At 40.2% G+C, this 27,220-nt stretch overlaps 1 protein-coding gene across 9 annotated transcripts in view; it reads left to right on the top strand.

Annotated features, from left to right (window-relative positions):
- Positions 1 to 27,220, top strand: part of nrxn2b (neurexin 2b) — a 380,291-nt gene that overhangs the window by 285,252 nt on the left and 67,819 nt on the right. For 8 of the 9 annotated variants that reach the window (XM_055218533.2, XM_055218549.2, XM_055218479.2 and 5 more), the window contains 8 exons: positions 719 to 880; positions 1,761 to 2,199; positions 3,639 to 4,022; positions 5,456 to 5,659; positions 7,602 to 7,628; positions 15,479 to 15,598; positions 17,080 to 17,461; positions 19,028 to 19,218. In XM_055218533.2, coding sequence (XP_055074508.2) covers positions 719 to 880; positions 1,761 to 2,199; positions 3,639 to 4,022; positions 5,456 to 5,659; positions 7,602 to 7,628; positions 15,479 to 15,598; positions 17,080 to 17,461; positions 19,028 to 19,218 — 1,909 coding nt within the window. The remainder of the gene's footprint in view (positions 1 to 718; positions 881 to 1,760; positions 2,200 to 3,638; positions 4,023 to 5,455; positions 5,660 to 7,601; positions 7,629 to 15,478; positions 15,599 to 17,079; positions 17,462 to 19,027; positions 19,219 to 27,220) is intronic. The other variant, XM_055218495.2, reaches the window with a different exon arrangement.

Raw genomic sequence — 27,220 nt, 5'->3', positions numbered from 1 at the left:
TCTAGTTCAGCGAGCGCTTTTATCAGAGCAGGTTTTAATTGCACACGTTCAGCCAGAAAGACAAAAACACAATTGTTATTCAACACGCCACTGATAGCCTACTGATGAATCCTTTAACAAACGCAAAAGAGTAAACAAACGGTGAAAATTGAAGAGACGATGCAGTTTGTTATTGTAAGGGTTTGTTGAATGAAACAAAGTTGGCTTTTGTCTTTCTAGTTAAACATAAAAAACAATCACATGATCAGTCAGACTAAGACTTAAAGTATTTACTCTAGCTTCTCTTTCTTTATTCCTTTATGAAACAAAAGAGTTATAGTGCAGGTGCTGTGTGTTTTAATAAAGCAGAACTCAATAAAGATAATAGAGAACAGTGAGAGAGCAGCAGTCGTCTTATTTAAACTACAGTCATGAGATTAGAAGATATCAGCTTGTACCACTGCACCTTAAAGAAACTCTCTCTCTCTCTCTCTCTCTCTCTCTCTCTCTCTCTCTCTCTCTCTCTCTCTCTCTATCTCTCTCTCTCTCTCTATCTATCTCTCTTCGTACCCAGAGCCAACAATGAATTAAGCACACTATGATCACTACCAACCCATTTAAACCACAATGACTCTTTAATCACTTTCTTTCTCTCCTCTTCCTCCTCTCTTTTTCTCTTCGGAAACGCTCTCTCTGTCTCTCTCTCTCTCTGTCTGTCTGTCTGTCTCTCGGCCGGTAGGTAATTATATCAGTGGATGGTATTCTGACCACCACTGGTTATACACAGGAGGATTACACTATGTTGGGTTCTGATGACTTCTTCTATATCGGTGGAAGCCCAAACACAGCAGATCTGCCCGGATCTCCGGTCAGCAACAACTTCATGGGCTGTCTGAAAGACGTGAGTGTGTTCTGCTTGTTCTTGAGGTTTTGTGGGTTTGTATGGAGCTGAAGGTCAAACATCAAATAAACTGCAGACTCATGACCAAAACCTTTCTACTTCATAGTCTTCTGTTATGTCATCGGGCTCTTAACTCTTTCCCTGCCAGCGTTTTTTAAAAAGTTTCCAGCCAGCACCAGCATTTTTTATGATTTTCACAAACGTTAAATGCCTTCTAGAAAATGTTCTTCTTTAAATACATATCATATATACAGTATATTAAATGAAAGAACAGACCCTCTGCTTTCAAACAAAGAAAAAAACTTGTTTTATTCTATCTTCATTTGTTCTCCTTTTATCACCTCTCAAATATAGAAAGGTGTCTTCAAAAATACAAATTTTGAACCAAAAGCTGAGATAATTACATAAAGGACTTTTGTTAGCAATCAGATTCGGAGCGATGATGAAAACATACACACAATTGTTTACTGTTTTTGAATCAGTAAATGTTTCAGTGTTTTATAAGTTGGGTAAGAGTGGAAACCTGGATTGGCGTAAAAACTTGTCATTGGCAGGGAAGAGTTTCCACTTAATTGACTAGATAACTCATCATTGGCAAGGAAAGAGTTAAGGATTAAATGTTATCACAAATCATTACTTATGCACTTCTGTATGCAAATATGTTACTATGTTCTTAAATGGTTTTAACTTACACAAGATGTAAACATGATGAGAGAAAGAAAATTCTAGTATACATCTTTTCTGCTTTAAAGACATTTCCACTGGAAAATGAAACATACTACTTTATAAAATATATTTCATTCCATACAAAACTTTTGGACAACGCAGTTTTCTGTAACACATTCCTAATTATAAAAGGCATTCGTATCGGCTCCTGTAGGTCGTTTACAAGAACAACGACTTTAAACTCGAGCTTTCCCGTTTGGCCATTGAGAGAGACCCAAAGATCAGCCTGCACGGTGACCTGGTGTTTCGCTGTGAGGATGTGGCGGCCCTCGACCCCGTGACGTTTGAATCTCCGGAGTCTTACATCACCCTGCCGCGCTGGGACACCAAGAAAACCAGCTCCATATCCTTTGATTTCCGAACCACAGAGCCCAGCGGACTGCTGCTGTTCAGCCACGGAAAAGCGCAGAGCACCAAGGAGCAGCGCCCGGGACGAGAAATGAAAACGGATTATTTTGCCATGGAGCTGCTGGACGGATTTTTATACCTGCTGATGGACATGGGCTCCGGCAGCATCAAACTTAAAACCAGTAACAAAAAGGTCAATGATGGAGAGTGGTGCCATGTAGACTTTCAGAGAGAGGGAAGGAAAGGTGAGGAAAACAAACACACACACATACACACACAGAAACACAGAGGCACACTGCAAACACACACTCACTGCAAACACACAGCTGCAAATCATTTTGACAGGTTTAATATTACACAATAAATAAATATAAATAAATATAAATCTGTCTTTTAATAACATATATGACATGGTTCTTTCTTGCTGAAGGTCTGCATTCAGTAAAAATGAGAAAATAAAACATTTCAAATCAATATTTAAAGTTTCTTACAATCTTAGTCATGTAATAAATAGGATAATGTACAGTCAGCAGGTTGTTATGTAAGGAATAATTGACGACGGGCCATTGAATTATAAGAAAATAATGCACACCCAAGGTGCAATGCGGCACGACGCGAAGCGGAGTGCTGTTACACTGTGGGTGTGCATTATTATCAAATAATTCAAAGGACCGGAGTCAGTTATTCCTCTTATACCACAGTTACCTCAAACATTGCTCTGGTGCCTATTTTTAAGACATTTGACAAGTTAGGTGTGCGGTTATCAGAAATTAACGCATACCCACGAAACATTTCTCGTCCAATCAGAATACAGCATTCAACAGACCCGTGGTATAATGTAAAATAAACCCCTGATACAAAACCCTCTGCCAGGTCTTATTATTCCTGTGATGATAACCTGCTGTCTGTACATTATCTCTTACTTAAACCATTGTTAATGTAGTACAAATGTTTTTAAATGACTGATGTATGTCTTCTCTCAAAATAATGACAACAGACCAACATCACAAGATTTGATTTCCCTGGAAACAGATGATGTAAGATGAGTTTAAACAGCATCTAGTGACGGATGTTAGTCTGTTAGATTTGCCCGTCTCTCTCTAAAGCATTACATTGTTTTAAATAGGACTAATGCAATTCTTGCTGTCTTGCAATCTCAAATTGTATTACTGTACATTTTAAAGTATCAGATTTTGCTTCCACCCACTTCTATAAATATAATTGTATAAATACACTTCTTTACGCACACAGTTGAGTAATTTACATTTAATAAACCACAACCAAGATAATGGTATTTAATTGACATAAAATCAATCTAGATTAAAGCCAAATTGATTGATTTGTTCGGTCATGTAAATCAGATTTTAAAACTTTAAAACTTTTGCCATGTTTCTGGTCTCATGACACATGATGATGAGAAATAAACGCTGCAGTGTTGTATGTGATGAAAGAGACATCAGTAAACCTCACAGATCTGTCAGATCTTCATTTGCTGTAAAAGAGAGTACAACTGAAGTGTGCCTGCATGCATGCGTGTATGTGTGTGTGCATGCGTGTGTGGAGGGGGGGATTGCAGTTTAATAGACAATTAAGAGTAAGTCATAAATCTCACTGATCTCCATAGAGAGGAGAGATGATGCCGAAATATATGCCATCATTCACTCTCCTCCCTCGTTCTCCTCAGGGTCCATCTCAGTAAACAGCCGATCCATTCCCTTCAGCTCTAATGAGGGCAGTGAGATTCTGGATCTGGACGGTGATATGTACCTGGGCGGTTTACCTGAGAGTCAACAGGGTTTGATTCTCCCACCCGAGGTCTGGACGGCGCTGCTCAACTACGGTTACGTCGGCTGCGTCCGTGACCTCTTCATCGACGGGAAGAGTCGCGACGTCCGCCGGCTAGCCGAGATCCAGAGCGCTCCGGGCGTTAGCAGCTTTTGCACCCGTGAGCTGCAGAAGAGGTGTAGCAGCACCCCCTGTGCTAATGGAGGACAGTGCAAAGAGGGCTGGAACCGCTACATATGTGACTGCACCGGGACCGGATACCTGGGAAACAACTGCGAGATCGGTGAGGAGCTGTGGGTGACCTATGGGCTAACGATCGGGTTAGACGGGAAACCTTAAATGAAGTCATTTAGAAAACATTCAAATCCACAAAGCCGAAGCGTGTACGTGGTAACGTTTTGCCTGGATTCTTTGGGGTTTTTTGCAGAACGCTGAGCAGATATTTTTAGCACCACAGTTAACCGTGCGTGTCACACTTTTTATCCGAGACAGTCGGTGATACGGCGTGGTGTCAGACGTCACGTGCGGTGTCAGGCTCACTGTTGTGTTCTGTTGGCAGCGAAAGAGCCGCTATCATGAGCTGGGCCGGGCACTTGAGCGACGATGCTTACCAGAACCATCTGTGCAGCTCTTAACAACACCAGCTGCTTGAAATCTGCTCTGTCTAACAGTGTGATGATGACACAGAAACACTGACAGACGCCTCCGCCATGAGATTCAATCATAATGTCATACAGCATTCAACCTCTGCTGAGACTCTAGATGAAAATAATATAGCATTTAATTCTGTTTCTTTAGAAATAATAACAATACAAACATCTGCGTTATTATTGCTGCTGTGAAGGAAAACACTTTTTATCTACAGAAACAGTTCAGAGGATCCACTATACTCTTTTATTAGAAATACTTATAGGCGGATGTTACGCTGTAAAGTAAAGCCCTGTTATTTACTGTGAATGACGTCTTTAAAGAGGTGTTTATGAATACAGCACAGATCTCTGCTGCCATCAAGTGTTAACACGCAGTATTACACTAAAACAGACTGAGCAAAGTATATACTGTACAGTACGTCACACTAAAGGTCTTCTCAGGTCCAAAAACATTTACCCAACCTGAAATGACTCGAATTACTTTTTACCTAAATCCTTTTATTTAAGAAAGACCCAAACCAAGACAAACCCGAGAAAATTCCGGCCTGACCCAGTGGAAATATTTTTAACCCAAATGTGAACGGTACCAACGTGTGTGTAGTTTGCAGCCCTGCACCACCAGTCAGACAGAAAGAAACCCCGGTGGCCTCACAACCAATTTGGCTCACTGTTCCATTTATTTTCATTTGTTATCTGTCTACGACACTTAGGTAATCGCTAAAATGTGCATTTAAAATTGATTGACAGCTCTGTCTTAATGAAAATTAACCTAACGCCAGCCACAGGGTGTCACAAGCGCTCTTGGCAAACAGAGAAGGGTTTTTAATAATATTCTCGATGCACACATGTGAGATTGTTTGGGTCTTCTCGGGTCCAATCGGCAAACACACATTTATTTTAAATTACCCGAGACCCGATACCGCTAATATTATACCCCATCTGTGTCCGAGGCACACAGGTCTCAGGTCTCGGGTCGGACCTTGGGTTTTTGATCTAAGTGTACCCGTGAAGACCTCTACATGACACAGACAGACAGATAGACTGATTCGTGTGTTTGTGTTCACAGAGGCCACAGTCTTAAGCTATGATGGCAGCATGTATCTGAAGGTCATCATGCCCAGCTCCATGCACACGGAAGCTGAAGACGTCACCCTGCGCTTCATGTCTCAGCGGGCGTACGGCCTCCTCATGGCCACAACCTCCAAAGAGTCGGCCGATACTCTGCGTTTGGAGCTGGACGGAGGACGGGTCAAACTCACTGTTAACCTCGGTAACCCACTCGTCATGACCACTTCTGTCCTCTGAAGATTTCTCTTCCTCATTTATCTGTCCACCATTTCTTTATCATCTCTTTAGTTTGGTCTTCTCTGGTGTCTGGTGAAATGCTCTCGCTCTGTGTTCTCCTCTCAGCTCACCTCATCTACCAGCAGCAGCTCTTAACTATAAATCTTTATTTTAAAAGTGTCTTATTCATGTTTTCACATGTTTCATGTATCAGACTTTGTGAAAACGTGTTTTGCCAGAGACAAAGAGACGTGTCAGCTGATCTTACATCATTGAACATAATGTTGAAATAAATCTATTAAGAACCATTGCATGCTAGAATAAGTCATAAAACATAAATGCACATTTATGGCTACAAGCTAAAGTCTTACAAGAGAATGAATTCATAAATATTCATGTTTAAATATTGAACTGCTAATATTTCTCAGGGGTTAAAGGTCACAGCTGTAGATGGGTACTGCTGTATGAGTTTCAGATACACAGAGCGACGGTGCATCCTGGGAAAGGACATCAGATAATCCTTCATCTCTCTTCCTCTCTTTCTGTCTCTCATCTCTTCTGGTTCTGATGACAGAACCTTTCATCCCTTCAATGGCGTGTCTGTCTGCGACCCTGTAACAAACAGCTGGAGAGACCGTCTCACTGTAGCGCAGACAGATGAAATCACACACACACACACGCACACACAGACACACAACACTGTACAGTGAGGTAACGTCTGAGATCTCTGAATAAAACCTCGTGCTTTTATTATAAATGATTCCCCATATATGTATTAAAAATGTGAAGGTGTATTGTGTAGATCAAGGGTTTGATCCCAGTGAACACAGGTTTACTCTGTAATGCACTGTAAACATCAGCCAAATGCATAAATGTAAATGTTTATTTGAAAAAATCTAGATTTTGGTGTAGACTTTTGGAGTCCATTGTCATGTTTTATAGGCAACAAGATTATAACTTATGAATTACAGTGAATGTAAGACCCAAGTCCTTTGGCTTTAGACAAATCAAATCAAGTCGAGTCGAAATGCTAATAAAACGTGAGTTGAGTTACTTAAATCATTTAATCCACGTGAAGAGCGTTTAATCCCTTACTTAATCCCATCGACAGCAAACAGGGACAGAATTATCATGAAAAGATGAATGTTTAGTGAGGATAAAGATTTGAATGATGTAATAACAGCAGTGGATTATTGTTTGATTATAAAGGTGACACATGCGTGTGTGAAGGCAGTGAGTCGGTCTCTGGCTGTTTGTCATCACTGTTCTGTAGCGGTTGACACATTGAGATCCACCTCAACCTCAGAGCTGCGCTTACAGACATTGACCAACAGATGGAGAGAGAGACCAATAACAATCTAATGACAGACTCCATCTTACAGCTCGCTCGGCTCAATCTCAGATCACACAGCTGAAGAACTTTAATCTTCCTCTTATAAACTCACTCTTGTGTAGGTAAAAGAAAACCATTGACAGCTGAGCAATGAAGAACTCTCTGTGTGTGTGCGCGTGTGTGTGTGCGTGTGTGTGTGTGTGTGTGTGTGAGTGTGTGTGTGTGTGTGTGTGTGTGTGTGTGTGTGTGTGTGTGTGTGTGTGTGCATGCATGTTTGTTGGCTGTAAGAGCTGATTTGAGGTTGAGGTGTCCAGTGAGCCCTTCCTGATGTTCAGAGGAGCAGAGCTTCAGATCACAACACTCACTGTACATGATGAAGATGATGATGTTCTGTATTTAATATCAGAGTGTTGTAGTGATGTACTGAAGCTGCTGTGGTGATGGGAAGGGTCACTGACTCAAGGTTGTGTCCCCAGATGGTGATCAGATCTGTTTGTCTGCAGAATAATCTTTGAAGGATGTAAACTGTTTCTCTCTCTCTCTCTCTCTCTCTGTTCTGTTTGATCTCATCATCTCACTCTCTCTCTCATTTCAGACTGTATCAGGATAGACTGTAACCTCAGTAAGTGATATAACAGACACACACACACACACACACACACACACACACACACACACACACACACACACACACACACACACGAGACAAGTTCCTGCCTTCCAACTAATATCACATTATTTTGTGTTGTTTGACATTCAAGGTATCAAAAGTGTAACTGATGGATATATCTGTGTGCTTGTGTGTACGCATGTGTGTGATGTTTTACCATAAATGAGAATTAACACATCACATTCTTCAAAAGAAAGTCCATAGATGGATGGATGGATGGATGGATGGATGGATAGATGGATAGATGGATAGATGGATAGATGGATAGATAGATAGATAGATAGATAGATAGATAGATAGATAGATAGATAGATAGATAGATAGATAGATAGATATAGTGCATGTTTTAATCTGTTATGTTATTACACACGTTATTATTATTATTATTAACATTTATTTCAAAAGGACTATGTAAGATTTTAACATAAATGTTTCCATTTAACGCATTGTACTGAATTTAGCCAACAGCTCATATTTGTCTTTTGGCAGGTAGTCATAAACATAAGTACACACAAAAAACAACACTGGCATAGAAAACATTAATACGTATACATATCCCAGGGCTATTCAATTAGATTGTCGTGGAGGCCAGTTCATGAAAAGCATCACAAATAAGGGGCCGGAGATATAACAGTGATGTAACAGAGATATACATTTTCCTACATTTAAACATACTAATTTTATATTTTGAAACTACATTAAAAAATGTGTGCATTGTACAATGGGCATTTTCTACAAACATGTATTTTGAGTAGGGTTGGGTATCGTTTGAATTTGAACGATTCCAATTCCGATTACTTGTTTCGATTCCGGTTCCTATCGATTCTCGAATCCGATTCTTTTAAGAGGCAGGGTCAAAAATGTTTAGGATATTTTAAATGAGCTAGCTAACCAATGGTCTTTCTGAAGGAAATAGTATGACCTTCTCCGTCAATTTAAATTTTATAAACTTTTGACTTTTTATGCACTTTACTATTCATTTCTCACATGGCTGTTTTCAACTACAATATAATTATCAAATCTATGAACTTGAATATAAATATTATAAATTATGAATATATTTTTACAGGGGTACACTTTCCTCAAGAGAGCTTTATTTTTGAAAACCTCATGAAAACACATTTACACATGAGTGTATGATGCTGCTGCAGGTACTTGAACATGTTACCGTGCTCCCATTGATGGGCTAACTAACATTCGCACTCTTAGCTCGTAAATTGTCTATGAAAAAATACATGGGCTAATTTGTTAGCTCAATGTTGGCTCAAGGCATTCTTTTCAGGGCTCGCAAAATCGCTAGCCCGACGTCCCGGGGCTATTGCGAATTCCTGTCGGGTTACCAAAATGCATCTTCGCTCTGCCCGTCGGGCTTTCATAGGAAAAATATTTTAATGTTTTTGCATTCTCTCAGATTTTGTTAGGTAGTATGTACGACGTCGTCTTGTCAGTCATTACTATCCTCACGTAACAATAAGTGAAACTGAAAGCATAATTAAACCCATTATTCCTTTCGTGTTCACGTCTGAGATGCGCGCTCCTCTGCATCCCGGGTCCGCTCTTCACAAGCACGCTTGTTCTTGTGCTCAGCAAAAAGCGCGAACTCAAGTAATTTAAAAATAATAAGTCCATTTGTTTTCAGAGACTAACATTGTTTTAGCGTTTCTTTTTTCTACCAGGGATTTTGAAATTTAGCGAGCCCTCATTGTATATGTATTATTTTACTTACTTGATACGGACTGCAGTGCAGTCACTGCGGTGCCAAGCTGGGGGTCAGAGACAGAGGAAAAGGCAGCAGAGGACGGTCGGCGCAGCGCGTCAAAGACGGGGCACACATTTATTTCTACTCAATGAACGAGGTGCTTTATTACGTTCGACGTGCCTATGCACGAAACAGACGCTTCTTCATTGGTGTTCAGCGGTTTCTTTTTCCGGTCGGTGGACTGTGAGTCGAAACTAGGAATCGAAATTCAAACTTTTGAACGATTCCGGGAGAATCGCAAAGCTAGTCCCGGTTCCAATCGATTCTCGATTCCCAAGCCTAATTTTGAGACTGCATTCAACAACATTAGAGCATTGTTAGATGTCTAAGTAGGATTTTCTACATCCAGACATGTTCATATGTTATTAATAAATATTTTACATTTATTAAATATTTTTAAAATTGCATAACAACATTGTAAGATGCCCAAGTAAGCTTTATTCTACATTTAAATAGGTAAATAAGATCCATATCACACTCATTAAGAATTTAACTTATTTACTCACTTAAGTACACATAACAAAACAGTTTATAATATGGGACATAATTGTTTTATGCTGTTTTTTGTCAAAGCTAATTATTACAGTAGCCCTATTTAAACTACAACAGCCATCTTAATAATTGGCAAACATTAGGCTAGCTTCTAACAAAGAGTATAGAAGCACAAGAGGGGAAACTCAATAGAACGTTCCAATGCAACACCAGCGCCCAGCAGCAGCCCCACGAATCCGCCATTTTGGAATGAAAGCGACTCGGGAGTCAACTAGACGTGATGGTAATATCAGCTACTTTGTACATTAAAAGATGAAATTCAAACTGAATGATGATTACACAGAATAACATACAATCAGACCAGTGATCATTAATCCCTTTTTACAGCTTATTTTCAGATATTTTAGATAAGTCTTCCACTTTTATATAGGCTAATTTTACATACAAACATACCGACATAAACTCATCCACACATAATATTTTGGCTCCATATACATACACATATACACACATATACATCTAAATTGGTCAAAATGGATTAAGTAAAAAACACAGTTTTAGGATAACAGACAGAGCAATGCATCATGCATAAGATTATCATGTTTATATAGGGGATTAATATGTACAAAATATATTTCATACCTAGTGTAGTTGGTAACTAATAATAGTAGTAAATGTGTAAAGTAGCATAAAATAGAATGACATAATAAAGCAAGAAAAAACTACCTCAAATGTTTATCTATTTAATGATTGGATTCCACAACTGATAACAACAACAACACAACACATACATACAAGACAATCCAGCGTTTCGTGTAGATGTAGCAAGTGAACAAAATTTTAATTTAAGAAACTTACTATTGCGCTTCTGATTTGGCTGTAAGATTCGCTGAGAATGAATTCAGAATGAATTGGCTGTGAGAATTTTCATTCCAAAATGGCGGCCGCGCTACTGAAGCGCCACCTAGTGACTGTTGCCAAAAACCAATGAGAGTTTCCCCTCTTGTGCTTCTATACTCTTTGCTTCTAATAAGACAGAATATTTTTTTTCAGGGCAGTAAAATAAGGTGTATGTTTGTCAGCACGATACGCATACAGTGGTGCAGGTGCTGGGCTGTGAGCGTTTAACTCGTTTTAATTGTATTCTTGTGTGAGAACGATGACTCGCATAATATTTGAGCATTTAGTCTGCTTTGAATTTTGGAGAAACTTTTTGTCTAGTTCACAAAATCGTTTCAACGAGTTTCCTTTATTAAGACATCTAACGTAAATGTCATTGTGGATAAGCAAGTCATTCAGCTGACATATTAGACAACAATTGTCTAATAGCTTTGGGGCTCAAAAAAGAAAACACTTAAAAGAAAAACAGAACAGAAAACCTGAATTACTCAGTAAAATCCCTAAACTTTCATGTTATTTTTGTTAAGCTGATGGAATAAAAGTTGTGAAGCAGGCACATTGAGCAGCTTTAAACACGGGAACACCGTCCTCCCTATTGATTTTAGCTTAGTTTGATTATTACATTGATGGATTGCTTTTTGTGTTTAAATAAACTCTGCATTTGCATAAGTGGTGGGCGATAACCATTGTAATATAATGGCGTTAAGCTGTTGTGAAGGAAGCTTATTTAAACACATTTTTAAGTTTTGTGGTTTAAAAAAATGAATCAGGCTCATTAAGCACTGGGAAATGTATTTTTGTCAGTGTTAAATTGTACAGTATCCTGAAACTACTGTTTTTTATTAATAATATTCTGTGTATGTATTTTTAAGGTTAATAAATGTGATATTTAATTGAAACTGTGCCGCATGAAGTGGAACGCATCTATTCAAACATTCTGGGAGGCTGATGAGTTGAATCGGCGGTTTTATATAAAGACACATCAAACACTTTCTGGGTGTGGGTTCACGAGGACTGGAGTTGGTAAACACTAAAAAATGATATCATAAAGTCTTAAAGAGATAGTAAAGGCTGTTGCCATTTGTGTCAAACCACCCTGATGGTTGATATACGCAATGGCCGCAGTGTTTTCTGTATGGACTAGGACATCTTTGCCTCGTAGCTCGCTTTGAGGCGGTTGAGAGCAAGATACACTGTCCACAACCCGAGGCAATTAATATGGCAATGCAGCTGGGGTGCATTTTTAACGGCATTTTGTGAATTGCATGGTTCAGCGAGAAGATCGGTTGTAACCCACTGCCTATCTTGGGTACTATGAAGAAAGGTTTGTAAAACCCCGACCTCATGTCGGCTAGAGGGACCGGCTCTATCGTGTCCTTCGCCAGTAGGACCGTGATCTCCGCACGCAATACAAGGGCATCTGCAACTTTTACTGTAGTTAAGAGGATGGCAGAAAATTTGGAGGAACGGCGGGCGAATTGAATCGCAAAGTTTGACGGGACAGGCTGGGTAGCTTTAAGGGACCGTGCGAGTGGGATAAGAGGCAGCACAGATGTACCCACAGTGGAGCGGAGGTGTCCGCCGTGGTGTGCTCTATGGCTCCATGAAGGGAGGCAATGCATGGTATAACGCTCACCTGACTCAGCAAATGGGCAACTGGAAAGGGTCTCGAGGACAGCTGGAAAGGCTCTTTAAAGCCTGAGACAGCCTGCTAGCGAAAGAGGAGAGGGAGGACGAGACAGCTTTGCACTGCTCGTAGCGCTCAACATCCGCTGAATACCTGGAGAAGGAATGGGAAAGTGCTCTTTTTGTCAAGTGGTGGGTGCTGACTGAAAAGTTGGCAAACAAACACAATTTAACGAAAACCAGATTCTCCACCCGGCCCTCCTCCGGGGGAGGGACTGGTGCGGTCACCATCTTCTGAAAAGAAGTCCCAACCATCTCCAGTTCGCCCGTCTCAGGGCCGCTTGCTCTTATGTTTTCCCCCAGGCTTAGCGGCAGGCTTGACGTGCAGGGCAGATGTATTTGTACATGGTTTGTATTAAGCGTATTAAGAACCCCAACATAGACATAAACAACAATAAAAACAAAATCTTCACCACAGGGGGACTTTAGCTATTTGTGTTCTAGCACTTGTGATGTCATATCATGATTTCTCATTTCGCCTCTTATTTTTTTTGGTCTGTAAACCAGCAGATCATTTTTTTTCCAGAGGTCCATCAATAATAAAGCTTGTCAAGTATACAACGCTTACTTGAAATGTGACCTCTGCATTTAACCCATCCCAGTGAGTAGTGAACCCACGTACTGCAAGTTGTGATCACACAAACACATTGGGATTGGCCTTGATCAAGGGCACCACAGTTGCAACCTGCTGGCAATGAAACTCAAACCGGCAACCCTCGGGTTACAAGCCCGACACTCTAAACCAGGGGTGGGCAACTTGGGTCCTGGAGGGCCGGTGTCCTGCAGAGTTTAGCTCCAACCATAATTAAACACACATGAAGCAGCCAATTAAGGTCTTACTAGGCATACTAGAAACTTTTAGGCAGGTGTGCTGTTAAAATTAACACGCTCATTAAAGCAACACTATGTAGTTTCCATGTAAAAACGACTTACAGCTCCCCCATGTGGTTGAAAACCTGGTATCAGACACTCTTTTGAAGGCAGGGGGAGGGGCGGGGCTGTGTGCTCTACCCTCCACCGCCACTTTCAGAGTGTGCTTGTAGCAGCTAGGAGGCTGCTCAGGTTGCAGCAGCAGTACAATTTGTCCAGTTAAAAGTTGTTCTATCACTGAAATAATTTTAGAGACATTATTTAAAGGTACAAAAAACTACATAGTGTTGCTTTAATTTTTAGAACAAAAATATCAAATTTAAGTGAATTTGTGCCTAAAACAAGCAAAAAAAAGAAAGGGGGGGGGTTTGCCTTGCCTTACTTAATTCTTAAACTCTTTATTCAAGAAAAATTCTAGAAAGAATGTCTCACCCCATTTTTAAGCACAAATTCACCTAAATTAGATTTTTTTGTTTTTGTCATTTCGCTCATCACAGACATGGATCTTGAAGTTTTCAGTACAAATATCTAAAAAAAGACAAAAATATAAAGTAAGAAAGTCATTTTTTGCAGTGTGTGTGCAGTGTTTATATCATATATATCTTACACTCTCTTAAACCCTATGAGAGGAAATCACCATTTAACAACACCCAGCACATCCGTACAGTCCTGTTATCAGCACATTATAGACACTTTTACTGTTTGTACAATGATGATGTGGCAGCGTATGCACACGCATCTTGGCAACGGAAGTATGGTAAGAATCAGCAGTGAAGCAACACAGACAGAGAAACTTATTTTAAAAAGTGACTTTATCAACATTTTCAACGCAGCTACCAGATCAGTTTACTATAGTGGTGTAGATAGAAGATGTAAGCAGATGGCCAAAAATAAAGTTGCCAGATACATATATACGTATATTAGTATATTATATTAGTGCAACCAAACACAACAACCAGACATTTTGATGCTGGGAAACCGTTTTAATAAACTTTCTGAGTTGCTAACACATTAGAACCAATGAGGAATAACATCACTTCTGTTCCCTAATTGCGTGTGCAGGCTATTTGATCACGTGAGCTGTAAAAGGGTCTATGCATTAAACAAATCAACTGAATTGTTGTTAATAAAGAAACTTTATCAAATGAGTTTACACTGCTAATTTTACATGACCTTTTTATAAACATGTATTATTCATTATTGTAGATATTGATCTGTTCTACAGTAGTGCGGTACGTTATAAATATCTACAGTACAGTCATGCTTTTATTTGACTCATCTAGAAGTTTAAGTCTATATTAAAGTGAATAATGAAGCTGCTGTAGATCTGAGCTGTGTTATTTCAGTTAGCCGCGAGTTATCACGCTCGAGACGGGCGTCACATCGTGTTTAGTGTTTGGCGTGTGAATAAGTCACAATGATGTGGCGTGTGATGTGTAAAGAGTCAGGTCTCGCACACCACAGAGTTTGTTTTCATGGATATATCTTCAGTTACTTTGAACGGGGTGTCATCTGATGTCATGATGATTTAGTTGCAGTCAATTACCCAGAATACACTTTCAGAAATACATACAGAGAGCTCATACAGGTGAACACACAGAGCTGCTTATATACTTCATCACACAACAACAATAATACAAATCCCAAACTTAAACCTGAACCTGAGAGACATTCAGGACAAAAATCTCAAAGTGTTTATTTGGTCAAATCATATTAAAACCATTACATAAAAATAAGTAGATGTTCTCTTCAAGGGTCATAATATCCTCAAATTCTCCTCAGTGAACAACTATTTTTACCCCATAACCACCTTCTACTGTCACAGAAGTTTTACTATTAATCCTCTCAGTCTTCACTTTAATCTCCTTCACTGACAACAAATGATAGACAATAACATACTCGGTGCTGAAAGTTTAGGTTTGGATTGTTAGATAAGCTTAAGAGCTGATAAATCATATAAGAGCAATAAAAGATGCCAAATGTTTTCTATGAAGTTAAGATTTCAGGGTTGGGTACAAGTGTGTGTGTGTGAGAATATCTGGTCACATCATGAGTATTGTGTTGTTGTGTGTTTGACTCATGTGCCCTCACGCAGGTAAAGGTCCAGAGATTCTGACAGCCGGACAGAAACTCAATGATAACGACTGGCATTCAGTCAAAGTGATTCGTCGCGGCAGAAACCTGCATCTGTCTGTGGACAACATCACTGTAGAAGGTAAAACATCAGAGATCATCTTATCTGAGCCTCATCTGACCCTGGATCACAAAAACACTCATAAGTCAAACAGATAGATTTGTAGCAATATTGTATGGGTCAAAATGATAGATTTGTCTTTCTTTAATGCCAAAAATCATTAGGATTTTATGTAAAGATCATGTTCCATGAAGGTATGTTGTAAATGTCCTACTCTAAATATATCAAAACCAATATGTGTTGCTTACTATTTCATTTGGAAAACTTGAAATCTTTACCCGCCAGCATTTAAAAAAAGTTGCCATCCAATGCCAGCATTTTTTATGATTTTTTTCCTTTCAGAAAGTTTAATGCCTTTCATGGAAAAAAATGTCTTCTTTTAATATATAAACTTACAATAAATCAAATGAAAGTTCAGACCCAGCATTATCCTATCTTAATTTGGTCTTTTTATCACCTCTCAAATATGGGTAGGTTTCTTCAAAAATACCAATACTGTTTTTGGATCAGTGAATTTGTTTTATAAGTTGGGTTGCGTTTTCTCTTAATTGACGAGATACTGTAACTTTTCAAAGGTGGGCAAAGAGTTAAACGCCATTTTCTCAGTATTTTGATTTTTTGCATGCTCAGATTCGAGATTGTTTGTCCTATCCCAACAAAGCATACATCTATGGAAAGCTTATTTTTTCAGTGTAAATTGCACTGGGAATAGATTGACCCTTTTGGCTGGTTTTGTGTTCCAAGGTCACAATATGTCATTGATCGGTTTTCTTTTATATAGTTCTTGATTTCTTTAAATAGTCTTTATAATTTCTAATATCATCTCAATTACTAGAAACTAAATATGAGCTTGATGTTGAGCATTAGATTTACTGTAAGATCTTAGTTTGAATCAATTGGATGTTTTTTGGCTTCATTGGAAGTTTCACTGCATCTGTTGTGCTGTCACACCTGACGTCTTAGACAGTTTTACTGTTTACTATCTGGGTTTCCATCACACTGATTTTATGCACATTGCATGATTCACATCAGAAACAAGTGATTGAAACACAAATTTCAAATAAAAATCCCTTAATTTACAACAATGTTTTTACACTCGCTTGAGGTGGTGTTTGACTTAAAGAGTAAATGTGAATAATGGGAGATGGAAACGCATTTGCTAAATAAATTCTGATGTAGTGAACATTAAACCCACATGACTGATGGTGTAGCAGCTGTATCAGCTGATGTTGTCTTTATTATATATGAGGCTTGACATCGTCGTAATGCCTACATCAAAAACTCTGCATTCCTTCTTCTGTGCACAGCATTCAGTTTAATAACCAGGTTTATCACACATTCAAGAAAAAGAGATAATATTTGACATTTTAGATATGTTTGTCTAATGGTATTACTTGTATATGGTCATGGTTTGATATGAATGTTTTATATGAAACCGTCTATTGTCGTTCCATTATATATTTAATACAGGCGTGTTAAGTAACTCTCTGTGCCCGCTGCAGGTCAGATGACCGGCGACCACACTCGTCTGGAGTTTCACAACATCGAGACGGGCATCATGACAGAGCGCAGGTTCATCTCTGTCGTCCCGTCTAACTTCATCGGACACCTGCAGGGCCTGACGGTCAACAGCGTGCCATTTCTGGACCAGTGCAAAAACGGCGACATATCATACTGTGAGCTGAACGCCCGCTTCGGCATGCGCCACATCATCGCTGACCCCGTGACCTTTCGAAATAAAGGCAGTTACCTGGCACTGGCCACGCTGCAGGCGTACGCGTCCATGCACCTGTTCTTCCAGTTTAAGACCACGTCCGGCGATGGCCTGCTGCTCTTTAACAGCGGAGACGGCAGCGACTTCATCGTGGTGGAGCTCGTGAAAGGGTCAGTCACATAACAATCACAGAAAAATTACAGCTGTTGCATTTTTCTGTTCAGACTGCCGGGCATTGAGGTGGGGCCATAGGTTAAATGGTTTAATTGGTTTAAGCTTTATTAACTGATGATGGTGATACAGAAAGGCGTTGTCAACATACAACCTGGACAGCAGATGACTCTGGGCTGGATCCATGCCAAAGTCACCGGCATCTGTTTGTTTTTAACCATATGGAAACAATGGTTATGTTTTGTGTGTGAAAGGTTTTAATGTGAAGAAACACACAAACATTCAACAGATTGAACAAACCTTAATGTTCTGAATAGGGCCGGTTCCACAAGCTGGACGTAAACCAGGTCATAAGACCTGTCTGAATGTAAAATGCGCTTTACGTATAGACCCCTTCAAGGTTTGTAAACATTGAATGACTATCGGGTGCGCGCGCAGCATGAGGTCAAACTGTTCATACCATTTAGGTTTTCTAGTTTCATCTAACAGGGCTGAAAAATGATGACTTACCTGAAATAAAGTGAGCACTACAAACACAAGCCTCTTTGATCTTTGCATTGTCCCAGTCTGCACCTTAATTGCTTGCAGCCGCAGATGTTGTAATTTTTGTTTTTGAGATTCTGCAGTTTGATTTTCAAAGCCCATGAAGCAAGTAGGTATTTTTGACGATACCGAATAATACTCAACTCAATCTGCTGAAATGAGTTTTCTGACCGTGACATGCGCAGTGGGAACCGCTTGTGACGTGAACCGTGAAGGGGTCTGTATAGTAGAATTAACACCTGTTGCACCTTGTATGCGTACTGCACATCTGAGACTGTAGCTGTGTCCCAATTCAAAGAATGCTTGAAATGAAGCCTCAAAATGCGTCCTTATTTCTCCACGCTGTTAAGAATAGAACGAATGGATCCTTAACAGCCGAGGATATCCCTTCGCCTGCAACGGCTGCATATAACGGCTGGATATTCTAAAATAAACAATTAAAACCTTTATTAAATAAAAGTGTGTATTTAGCAGAAAAAAGTTTCTAGTCACTGCTTTAGTGTTATAAGTTATGTTTTGAACATTATTTCTAAGGTTGATTAATTTGATATACTGTTGAATAGTTTAATCTACATCAACGTGTCATATTTCTAAAATAAATTCATATTTTTTTGGTTCCATATTTATTTTAATAAGTCAGAAACATCTCTGCAGTGTTCTTCTAAAAGGCACGGTGGGCGCGTGCAGCAGGTGACACAAATTATGGGTCCTTTGAAGGTTAGACCGTCTCATTTCAGTTCATGTTTTTGAAGATTGAGTCCATGTATTATGAAATGATTGTACATTTTACTGCTGTCGTGATGTCATGGGCTAATGAGAGACAGGATTGGTCAGATCTTCTGTAATTTTACTTGTATGACAGTATTACTGGAGAAACTTAAGTTAGTTGTGTCTACTGTATATGTAGCACTTCTGGTTGATATTTTATTTTTTAAATGCACAAGTTTTTTTATTTGAAAGGATGAAAGAAACTTTGATAGTTCGGTAATTGATGTAACAGAGGATTTCAATGCTTTCTTTAGGTTTGTTCACTATGTGTTTGATCTGGGGAACGGACCGTCTCTCATGAAGGGAAACTCTGAGAAACCTCTCAATGACAATCAGTGGCATAATGTGGTGGTTTCCCGAGACACCAACAACGTTCACACGCTAAAGATCGACTCTCGCACCGTCACGCAGCACTCCAATGGTGCACGAAACCTGGACCTGAAAGGTACGACACCCATAAATGCTTTCAGATATCTCTCACAGTCATAGCATTTTCATCATGTGTATATATGTCAAAAATTACACATTTGATAAATAGCTTGTGTACCTTATAGAAGAAAAACTCTTATAGAACTATAAATCAAGACATTGTAAAATGGCAAAACCCCAGTAACTGGAAAAGAGGATCAGGGTTCTTCACTTGTCCTGGTGTCTTTTGCTATTTTCTCTATGCAACCAATCTCTTTTTTTCTCTGTGTATATTTTTTTGTTTTGTGTCGTGTTTATAGATGCACTTGTTTCTTGTAGTCTGGATGACAGACAGCTGTCAGTAGATACTGTATGGGAGGAGATAAAAAAGAAAGAAATAATCAGATGAGAAACAAAGAAGATACAGATACATAATATGATTATGATCGCACAGGATTCAAATCTAAACTGATGAGCTAAAGCATTTTTTTCATGTTTGTGCTTCACGACCAGTAACATCCTGCTGAGATCAGCTGAATTGATTTGAAGGACACTTTAGTTTATCTTTAAAGAAAAAGTTCACTCAAAAATGTATATTAACCATGCCATCCTATAGACCATTTCAAAAAATGTAAACAACACTGGTCCAGAAGCACTTCCTGTTTCAGTTTTTTAACACTAGATAAATGTTGGGACAAAATACAACCAACAGAACATATAGAACTGAATCAAAAAGTTAAACAAAAATCTTAAAGATAATGATATATGTCAAATAAAAATAAAAAAGTTTCTGGACCAGTGTTGTTTACATCTTTTGAAAAGGTCTATAGGTGTATGTGACTTTCTCTCTTCAGTCGAACACATTAAATAACATCCTGACTCTTCCCAGCTTTGTAATGCATTGAACATTTTCCCATCCCTCAGCAGAAAAATAAAACCATATGACTCCGGTGGGTTAGACTGTAAAAAATATGTATGTAGTGTCTGTGACGTCACCCATTGGTTCACGAGTTCACACTTACAAATAATTCAGAACAGAGTTATCAATATGCGTATTTGGCGTGCTGTCTGAGGAGAGGGCTCCGAGCTCGTTAATGGACTGAGCCCGGAGTGCTTCCTGGCGGGGAGAGGGTTCCGGGCTAAGCCTTAGGCCCGAACCCAAAACAATCCCCCAAAAGATCGCAAACTAGCATCGGACAGCAGCCGGGAACTGTGTGTGTCCCCCCCAAAAAATGCTGAATGTAAAGTGGGAGGTAACGGGGCTCCTCACTGACATCACTGCTGCGGCAGTGGGGAAATTGTAAGAGCAGGGCTTCTGCGGGAGCAGAGGAGACAGCACCGCTGTGACGGTGAAGAAATAGGGCTCCTGCGGGAGCAGAGATTGTGAAAAGGAAAGTGACACTGCTGTGGCAATGGAGATTGTGAAAGGTGGGGCTTCTGCGGGAGCAGTACAGACATCACTGCTGCGGCAGTTGAGAAATTGTACAAATTAGGGCTCCTGCGGGAGTAGAGGAAACATCACTGCTGTGGCAGTGGAGAATTTGTGAAATGTAGGGCTCCTGCGGAAGCAGAGGAGACAGTACTGCGATGGTAGTAGAGATTAGTGAAAAGTAGGGCTCCTTCGGGAGCAGAGGAAATGGCACCGCTGTGAAAATAGGGTTCCTGCGAGGGCAAGGGAAACATCACTGCTGCAGCAGTGAAGGAAAATTGTGGAAAACAGGGCTCCTGCGGGAGCAGAGGAAACGTCACTGCTGCGGCAGTGGGGAGTAGGGCTTCTGCGGAAGCAGGGGAAACATCACTGCTATTGCAGTGGGGATTAGTAAAAGCCGGGCTCCTGCGGGAGCAGAGAAAATGACACAGCTGCAGCAATGGAGAACAGATCTCCTGCGGGAGATGCTAAAAACACCACTACTGTGGCAGTGGATTTTAGTAAAAAGCTGGCTTCTGCGGGAGCAGAGGGAAAAATCAATGCTGTGGCAGTGGAGAGAGTCTTATAGTTTGTGTTGTCCTGGAGCTGGTGGGATTCGCTGATGAACGTTCGTTGGGTTTCTCTGATGTGGGAGCGGTTTGATGTGAGAGTAGAGGAAACATCACTGCTGTAGTGGTGGAGAAATTGTGGAAGGGAGGGCTCCTGCAGGAGCAGAGGGAAACCACTTCCATAGCATTGGGGGTTAGTAGAATTCAGGGAAAAAAGGGGGGGCTCCTGATCCTGATTTGATCGAATGTAGGTTTTGGAGAAGAGGTCTGCTACGAAGCCAGATAGGAGTAGAACAGATTAAAGGTGTTTTGGAACCGGAAGCATGTAACCAGGTGATTTGAGTCATCTATGAAGAGTGGGTTTGATGTGGATCTAGCCTGGGAGTCTCTGGAATATAGGTATGCTAGGAGAGTCTGGTATGGTTGAATTGGTTTTTGGAAATTGAAGATGTAAATGGATGGCCTTTTCTCATTTGGTCCGTCTTGCTTTGTTTAATGGAATAAGAAATTGTATCGTTGACCAGAAGTGATAGATCTGAAACTGTTGGGTGATTATTTGGATTGAAGTGGCAAGTGATGGCCAGAATGAACATTGCGTAGAGTATGAGGGCGGTGTTAGTGGAGTGGTAACCTCGACAGAGGATGGAGATGCATATGGTGAGTATTTCTAAGGTTACTGGCTGTCTTGAATCAGGATGGGTGGGGTGGGTTCTTTGGATTCCTAACGAGCGTGGATGTCTGGGTGCTAGCTATTACTGGAGAGTGTGAGCCGAAAAATACGTTTGTGGAAAAATTTGGATTCCACTTAGGTATCCTTTAATGGAGCTGGCTTTAAGGTTCTTGTGGTGATTGAGGTAGGAAATGAATGAGATGGTGAGTAGGGACAAAATCAGGAAACAGGTTGTAAGAAGAGTAGAAAGTCTTGAAGCTCTTTCAAGGGGTTAGGTCGGTTTGTAGGGTTCTGGGGGATACAGCTTTGAGGATGGTATCTAAAGAGGCATTTGAGATGGGGGTTTCAAGTGAAGATGCACTGATTTCAATTCCCTTGGCCAATTCAGAATTTCAGTTTTACTTTAATTGTGACATGCCGATACAGGTTTTGGATGATACTAATTTGATTTCTTAGAACTATAATTGATGGCAATAGGCTACAAACAAAATCCGTTTCTTTAATAGAACATTATTTATCAATAAAAATTTTATTTAAAATTGCTCTTTCATCCATGTTGAATTAAATGACATGATCTTTTATTTGAAATGATCTCAAATAAAGTGCTCTTAAGTTTAGTCAGGCTCAGTGATATTATTTTATCAGCCGCATTAAATGTCCAAATATCAGTTGGATGACTGTGGTTAGAAGTATAGTTCCTAGTTAGTATAACATGTAGACTTGGGTAGATCATGCTTTTAAACAAAATAAGAAAGCAGCATGCAGTGCCTTCTATAACCGTAATCTAAATATATACAAAGTCTGTTTCATGTCTTTTAGGTTGTAAACAAAATTGAGGTGCTGTTTTTGGAAAACTGCGCAGAACTATGAGCTTTAAGACCCTGGGGAATCCCTGGAATGAGTGACGTAGAAGGAAACTTGCAAATGAAAGACGAATCTTGGATTTAAACAACAGAGAACTAAACATGACAACAAAAGCAGTCTTTAGATGTGATGTATGTAGTTTACAGCAATAAGATGAAATTAAATAGATCTGAACAAATTAATTTTTTTTGACATCATTTACTTTATTGTTGAGCCGACATAGCAACTTTGTCGCACATCCGTCGCTGAACTATGTTTTCGGGAAATAGTCATGACAAGCCAGCTGGCCTCTCCAACTATGCACGGTATGGTGGTTCAGCAGCGCGTTATGCCGTTGCTCGGGAAAAGCACCCCTGAGTAGGTTCCCGCACACGAGCCAGCGGAACAACATCAATGTGTCGACTGCAGCGCGGGGCAGGAATCAATATAGGCTCGGGTTGTGTTCCTTATGTAAAACGATCGCGTTTCCCGGTATGGAATTAAATTAATGTAGCTGTTGGATAACAGGAGCTGCTTCCACTGCCAGTGTGCATGTGGCTTTGAAGTGATTTCTTGCGCAACTGGCAACATGATGTAAGTTACGAATGAATGTGTGCTGTGTATGTATGTCATACCGAGTCCGATGGTGGAGCCGCAGGCCACAGACAGGGGAAAGGGTTAGAAATTAGACAGAAAGGCTTGTGAAGGCAGGGCTATAACGCCACTGGAGGAAACATGCTTGAGCTGGATGGGAACCTGTATCGCTGGGATATGTTGCATCGTGTGGTGCATGGCAGGCTGCTTTGTAGCGAAAAGATGATTGAGGCTTGACGGCAGAATCTGGATCACAACCTGGACAGGCTGAAGGCCTGCTGGTGCGGTCTGATGAAACCTTCTGATGGAAAACCTTTTGGTGAGTAGAGATGTAGCTTTATGATCTTTCCTTGTTTGGTTTGTGGCTTTGCGGCGGGGTGTGGATTTTGTAGATGAAAGAGTTGGTTGGAGAGATATGTGAAGATTGTGGAACTTCTTAGAGAAGATGTTGGCGTTGGTTGATGTTTGTCTTAAGTTTAAGCAATGTTCAATTCATGCTGAAACTATCGAGGAATGAGGGTGAGTTGGTTTCCAGTCTATATAGGTTTCTGATGATGCCGATCAGGTGGATACCTGATTGCTGATTGTCAACAGCTGGTCGTAGTTGAGGTGATTAGGTTGATTATTTGAACGTGTTCCTCCCGAACTTTGTTAATAAAACATCATGTTGTGAAGATGGTTTTTGAAGCTTAAAGAGTAACTAAACCCTAAACCAACTTTTTTTAGTTAATGATCTGTAAGAATGATGCTTTATTAGTGCTGTTCATTGATTTTAGTAACTTTTTTGACATTTGGATATAAAGTGTTTCAATACTGCAATATATGGTGTAAAAACGTCTGAGTGCTGCCCTCTTCAGGTTGAACAGTGGCTACTGCAGTTTAATTTTCCTATTGGATGTTGAGTCCAAAAAATGACTCGTGATGTAAGCAGATTCAAGCTCACCACGCCCTTGTTATGATCTCACCACACACTTGGTACAAGCTTAGTTCGTCCCCTCTATCTCCGTTGGGATCTGCCCACTTTTCCTGCATTTTTCAAATATTGCCAGTGGGCGGAGTCAGGCTATGACCAGGTGTTTAGTTACGCTTTAAAGTAGGCGTTGCCTGCCGTCACCATCTTGGCCGTGCATCACTGGGCATCACTCACAGATAACCGAAAATGGGTAAAGAAGCGGAACATGGGTGAAGCTGAAGTGGCTGGAAACCACGCCCGCCTAGCTTGATTCTACTGACCGCAGTGGCAGTCTACCTGTCACTCAAGTGGCCACGCCCTTAATTATGCAGAAGTTTAAGGCTTAATATAATTGAATATAATGAGTTACAAAAAATTCAACATATTATTTTCTACTGTAAAGTTTGGCATTTTAACATGGAGGTTTATGGGAATTGACTCTCTTTTGGAGCCTCTAACGGCCAGTCGATGAATTGCAGTTTAAGTCACTTCTGTATTGACTTCATTGAGTGAGATCGGAAGGTTGCCCCTCGGTAAATACTGTTTGTGTCTTTAAAAGTGAAACCAAATGTTTGTGAGATAAAACGATTCATTTTTTTCAACATATATTTAGCCATTGATACATTGTAAACACATCCAGATCTAAAATGGTGGAACGCTGGTATTGGTTCTCGTGAGACAAACAGAAAGGAATAATCATCTTTCTCCTGACCCAGACGTCTCCATTTCTTTACTCTGCAGTCATCTTCATATTCTCCCAGATTCAGTGAAATCTTCCAGCATTATGACAAACTGCTTCTTTCCCGACAGTAGAAAGTAAACATCGAGATGTTGATCACAAGAGCAGTTTATAACTAATAAAACAGCTCAAGAAGAAACATCCAAAATCACATCCAAGCGGTTTGAGGTTATAACCGTAATGACTCTTTCAGGATCTGTTAAACATTACAGGAAGAAACTGAGAAAGCGTTCATCAAGAACAAAATGATGCTGTTGTCTTATTGAAGTCCATCACTATACGGTCACTATATACTACTGAAGAAGTTGAGTTTATTGAAGTGTATCTGTTATGTCTGGTCACTGGATGCCATGCTGTAAAAAAATGTAAACGTTGAAAAAAACTATAGCAAGCAGCTGTGAAGCATTGAGTTACTGTACGTCTATGAGTGATAACTCATTTCATCTGTACATCTATGAGAGAGAGAAATAAGAGACGGATCAGTCTAAACTCATATACAGGACTGGCGTCTGTGAAGAATGGTGAATTTTGACATACAGTACACTGTGGAGGTGTGGTATTAACCGGGTATGCTACTTTATTCTTCATACACTTCTGTAATAATGACAGTGCTACTGTGAACAGATACTCTCTATTACAAACCACTTTATTCAAGCTTATTATAGGAAACATGTCACTAAAGATTAAAAAATTATGAATAACTGCTTTTTTAATTGGGTCCAGAAGAATTCAATAGAAAATCATGGTTATACAGTAAATAAATTAATACAGCACAGGTAAACAAACATGTCATTATTTTACCAAGCCATTGTTTTTATTATCAGGGGTTAAGATGCGCTTACAAACTAAACTAATATCTGATCATGAGTTTCTCATCACAAACTCCACTCAGTGAACAGAAGAAAAGAAGAAAAAATGCCTTCTTTTGGATCTCAATCCACCTGCTGCTCAAACTGCCACAGACTTTTACAAAAGATTGCAGTTCTCGAAACAAAGTTACTTGTGGCGCTGCCGACCCTGCCAGAACATACAGCGGAGCTTCATCGAGGTCCTTCTCAACATAAAGCTGGTGAGTCCTGTGAACCTAATGCTTATAAACAGGTCATAGTGAGCTCAGAGAAACCTAAAGAAATTGAGGACACAAACCGATGGCATAAACAGGGTGCGAGACCCAAAAGTGCTCAAGACATTAGACTGTCACGAGTGTCACAAATTGCTGCATTAGCATCATCTACCCCAGATATGGGTACAACTCGAGTAGCCAATATTGGTATTCTACCACCCCCTGTACGGCTTGAAAATGGATTTGAAGCACTAATGAGTTTGGGTGAAGAATCCCCAAATGTTAATGGACACAGATCACATCACCAGTAGCTAACAGAGCTAACAGACGCTCAATATCATATAGGCACCGGCGCTCCGCTCAGACAGCAGCCGAGCCAAGCACGCTGATAGTGGGTGACAATATTATCAGAAACTTTGAAAGCAAGGCTACCCGTACATACTGTTTTCCTCAGGCAACGGTTTCTGATGTTAACAAGGAACTTTGCAACATTCTGATGAAACATAAGTCTGTCAGTCGGATTGTCATACATGTGGGAAAGAATGATATTTGGAAAGAGCAGTCTGAGCTCCTTAAGGTGGATTTCAAGAACTTCTTGAAACACTTGCAAGACTGAAAGTTCAATCTTTCATCAGTGGACCTCTCCCAGCCCGGAGGAACAAATATGTTTTCTCGGCTACTAAGTTTAAATTCATGGCTGCAAAAAACCTGCACCATGAGAGGACTGAATTACATTGACAATTTCAATATCTTCTGGAGCCAAAGGCAACTTTTTAACACAGATGGTATCCACCCAAACAAACTAGGTGCTAGGTTGCTTAAAGACAATATCTTTTTCTCCATGCATCATCCATCAGCTGAGTGTGCCAGTCCACTACTGAACAGCGGAAATGACCACAGGAATTTCACACCAGCACCTGGATGGACATTCAGATGACAAGGATAAAACTCTGCAGTCACAACTACTGTTCACAGACACAGCTCAGGCTGAGCCCTTGCCCACAGACCTCGCTACAGCTGGATTGTGAATCAACACCCAAGGACGTTTCTGTTGATAATGACCAGAGGAATGAAAACACCCCCTCCCAGCCTTCAGGAACACCAGAATCACAGCTGATGTCGTCACACTCTCTCTCCCTCTCTCCAACATCACCACTTCTGGGCTTTTCAGAGAAAATGGAGAAACTGGTATCTGCTGGAA

The sequence above is a fragment of the Misgurnus anguillicaudatus genome, chromosome 21, assembly GCF_027580225.2.
Source record: "Misgurnus anguillicaudatus chromosome 21, ASM2758022v2, whole genome shotgun sequence".
NCBI lineage: Eukaryota > Metazoa > Chordata > Actinopteri > Cypriniformes > Cobitidae > Misgurnus > Misgurnus anguillicaudatus.
Note: the sequence above shows the minus strand (reverse complement) of the source record. Positions and strands in the feature narration are given on the sequence as shown.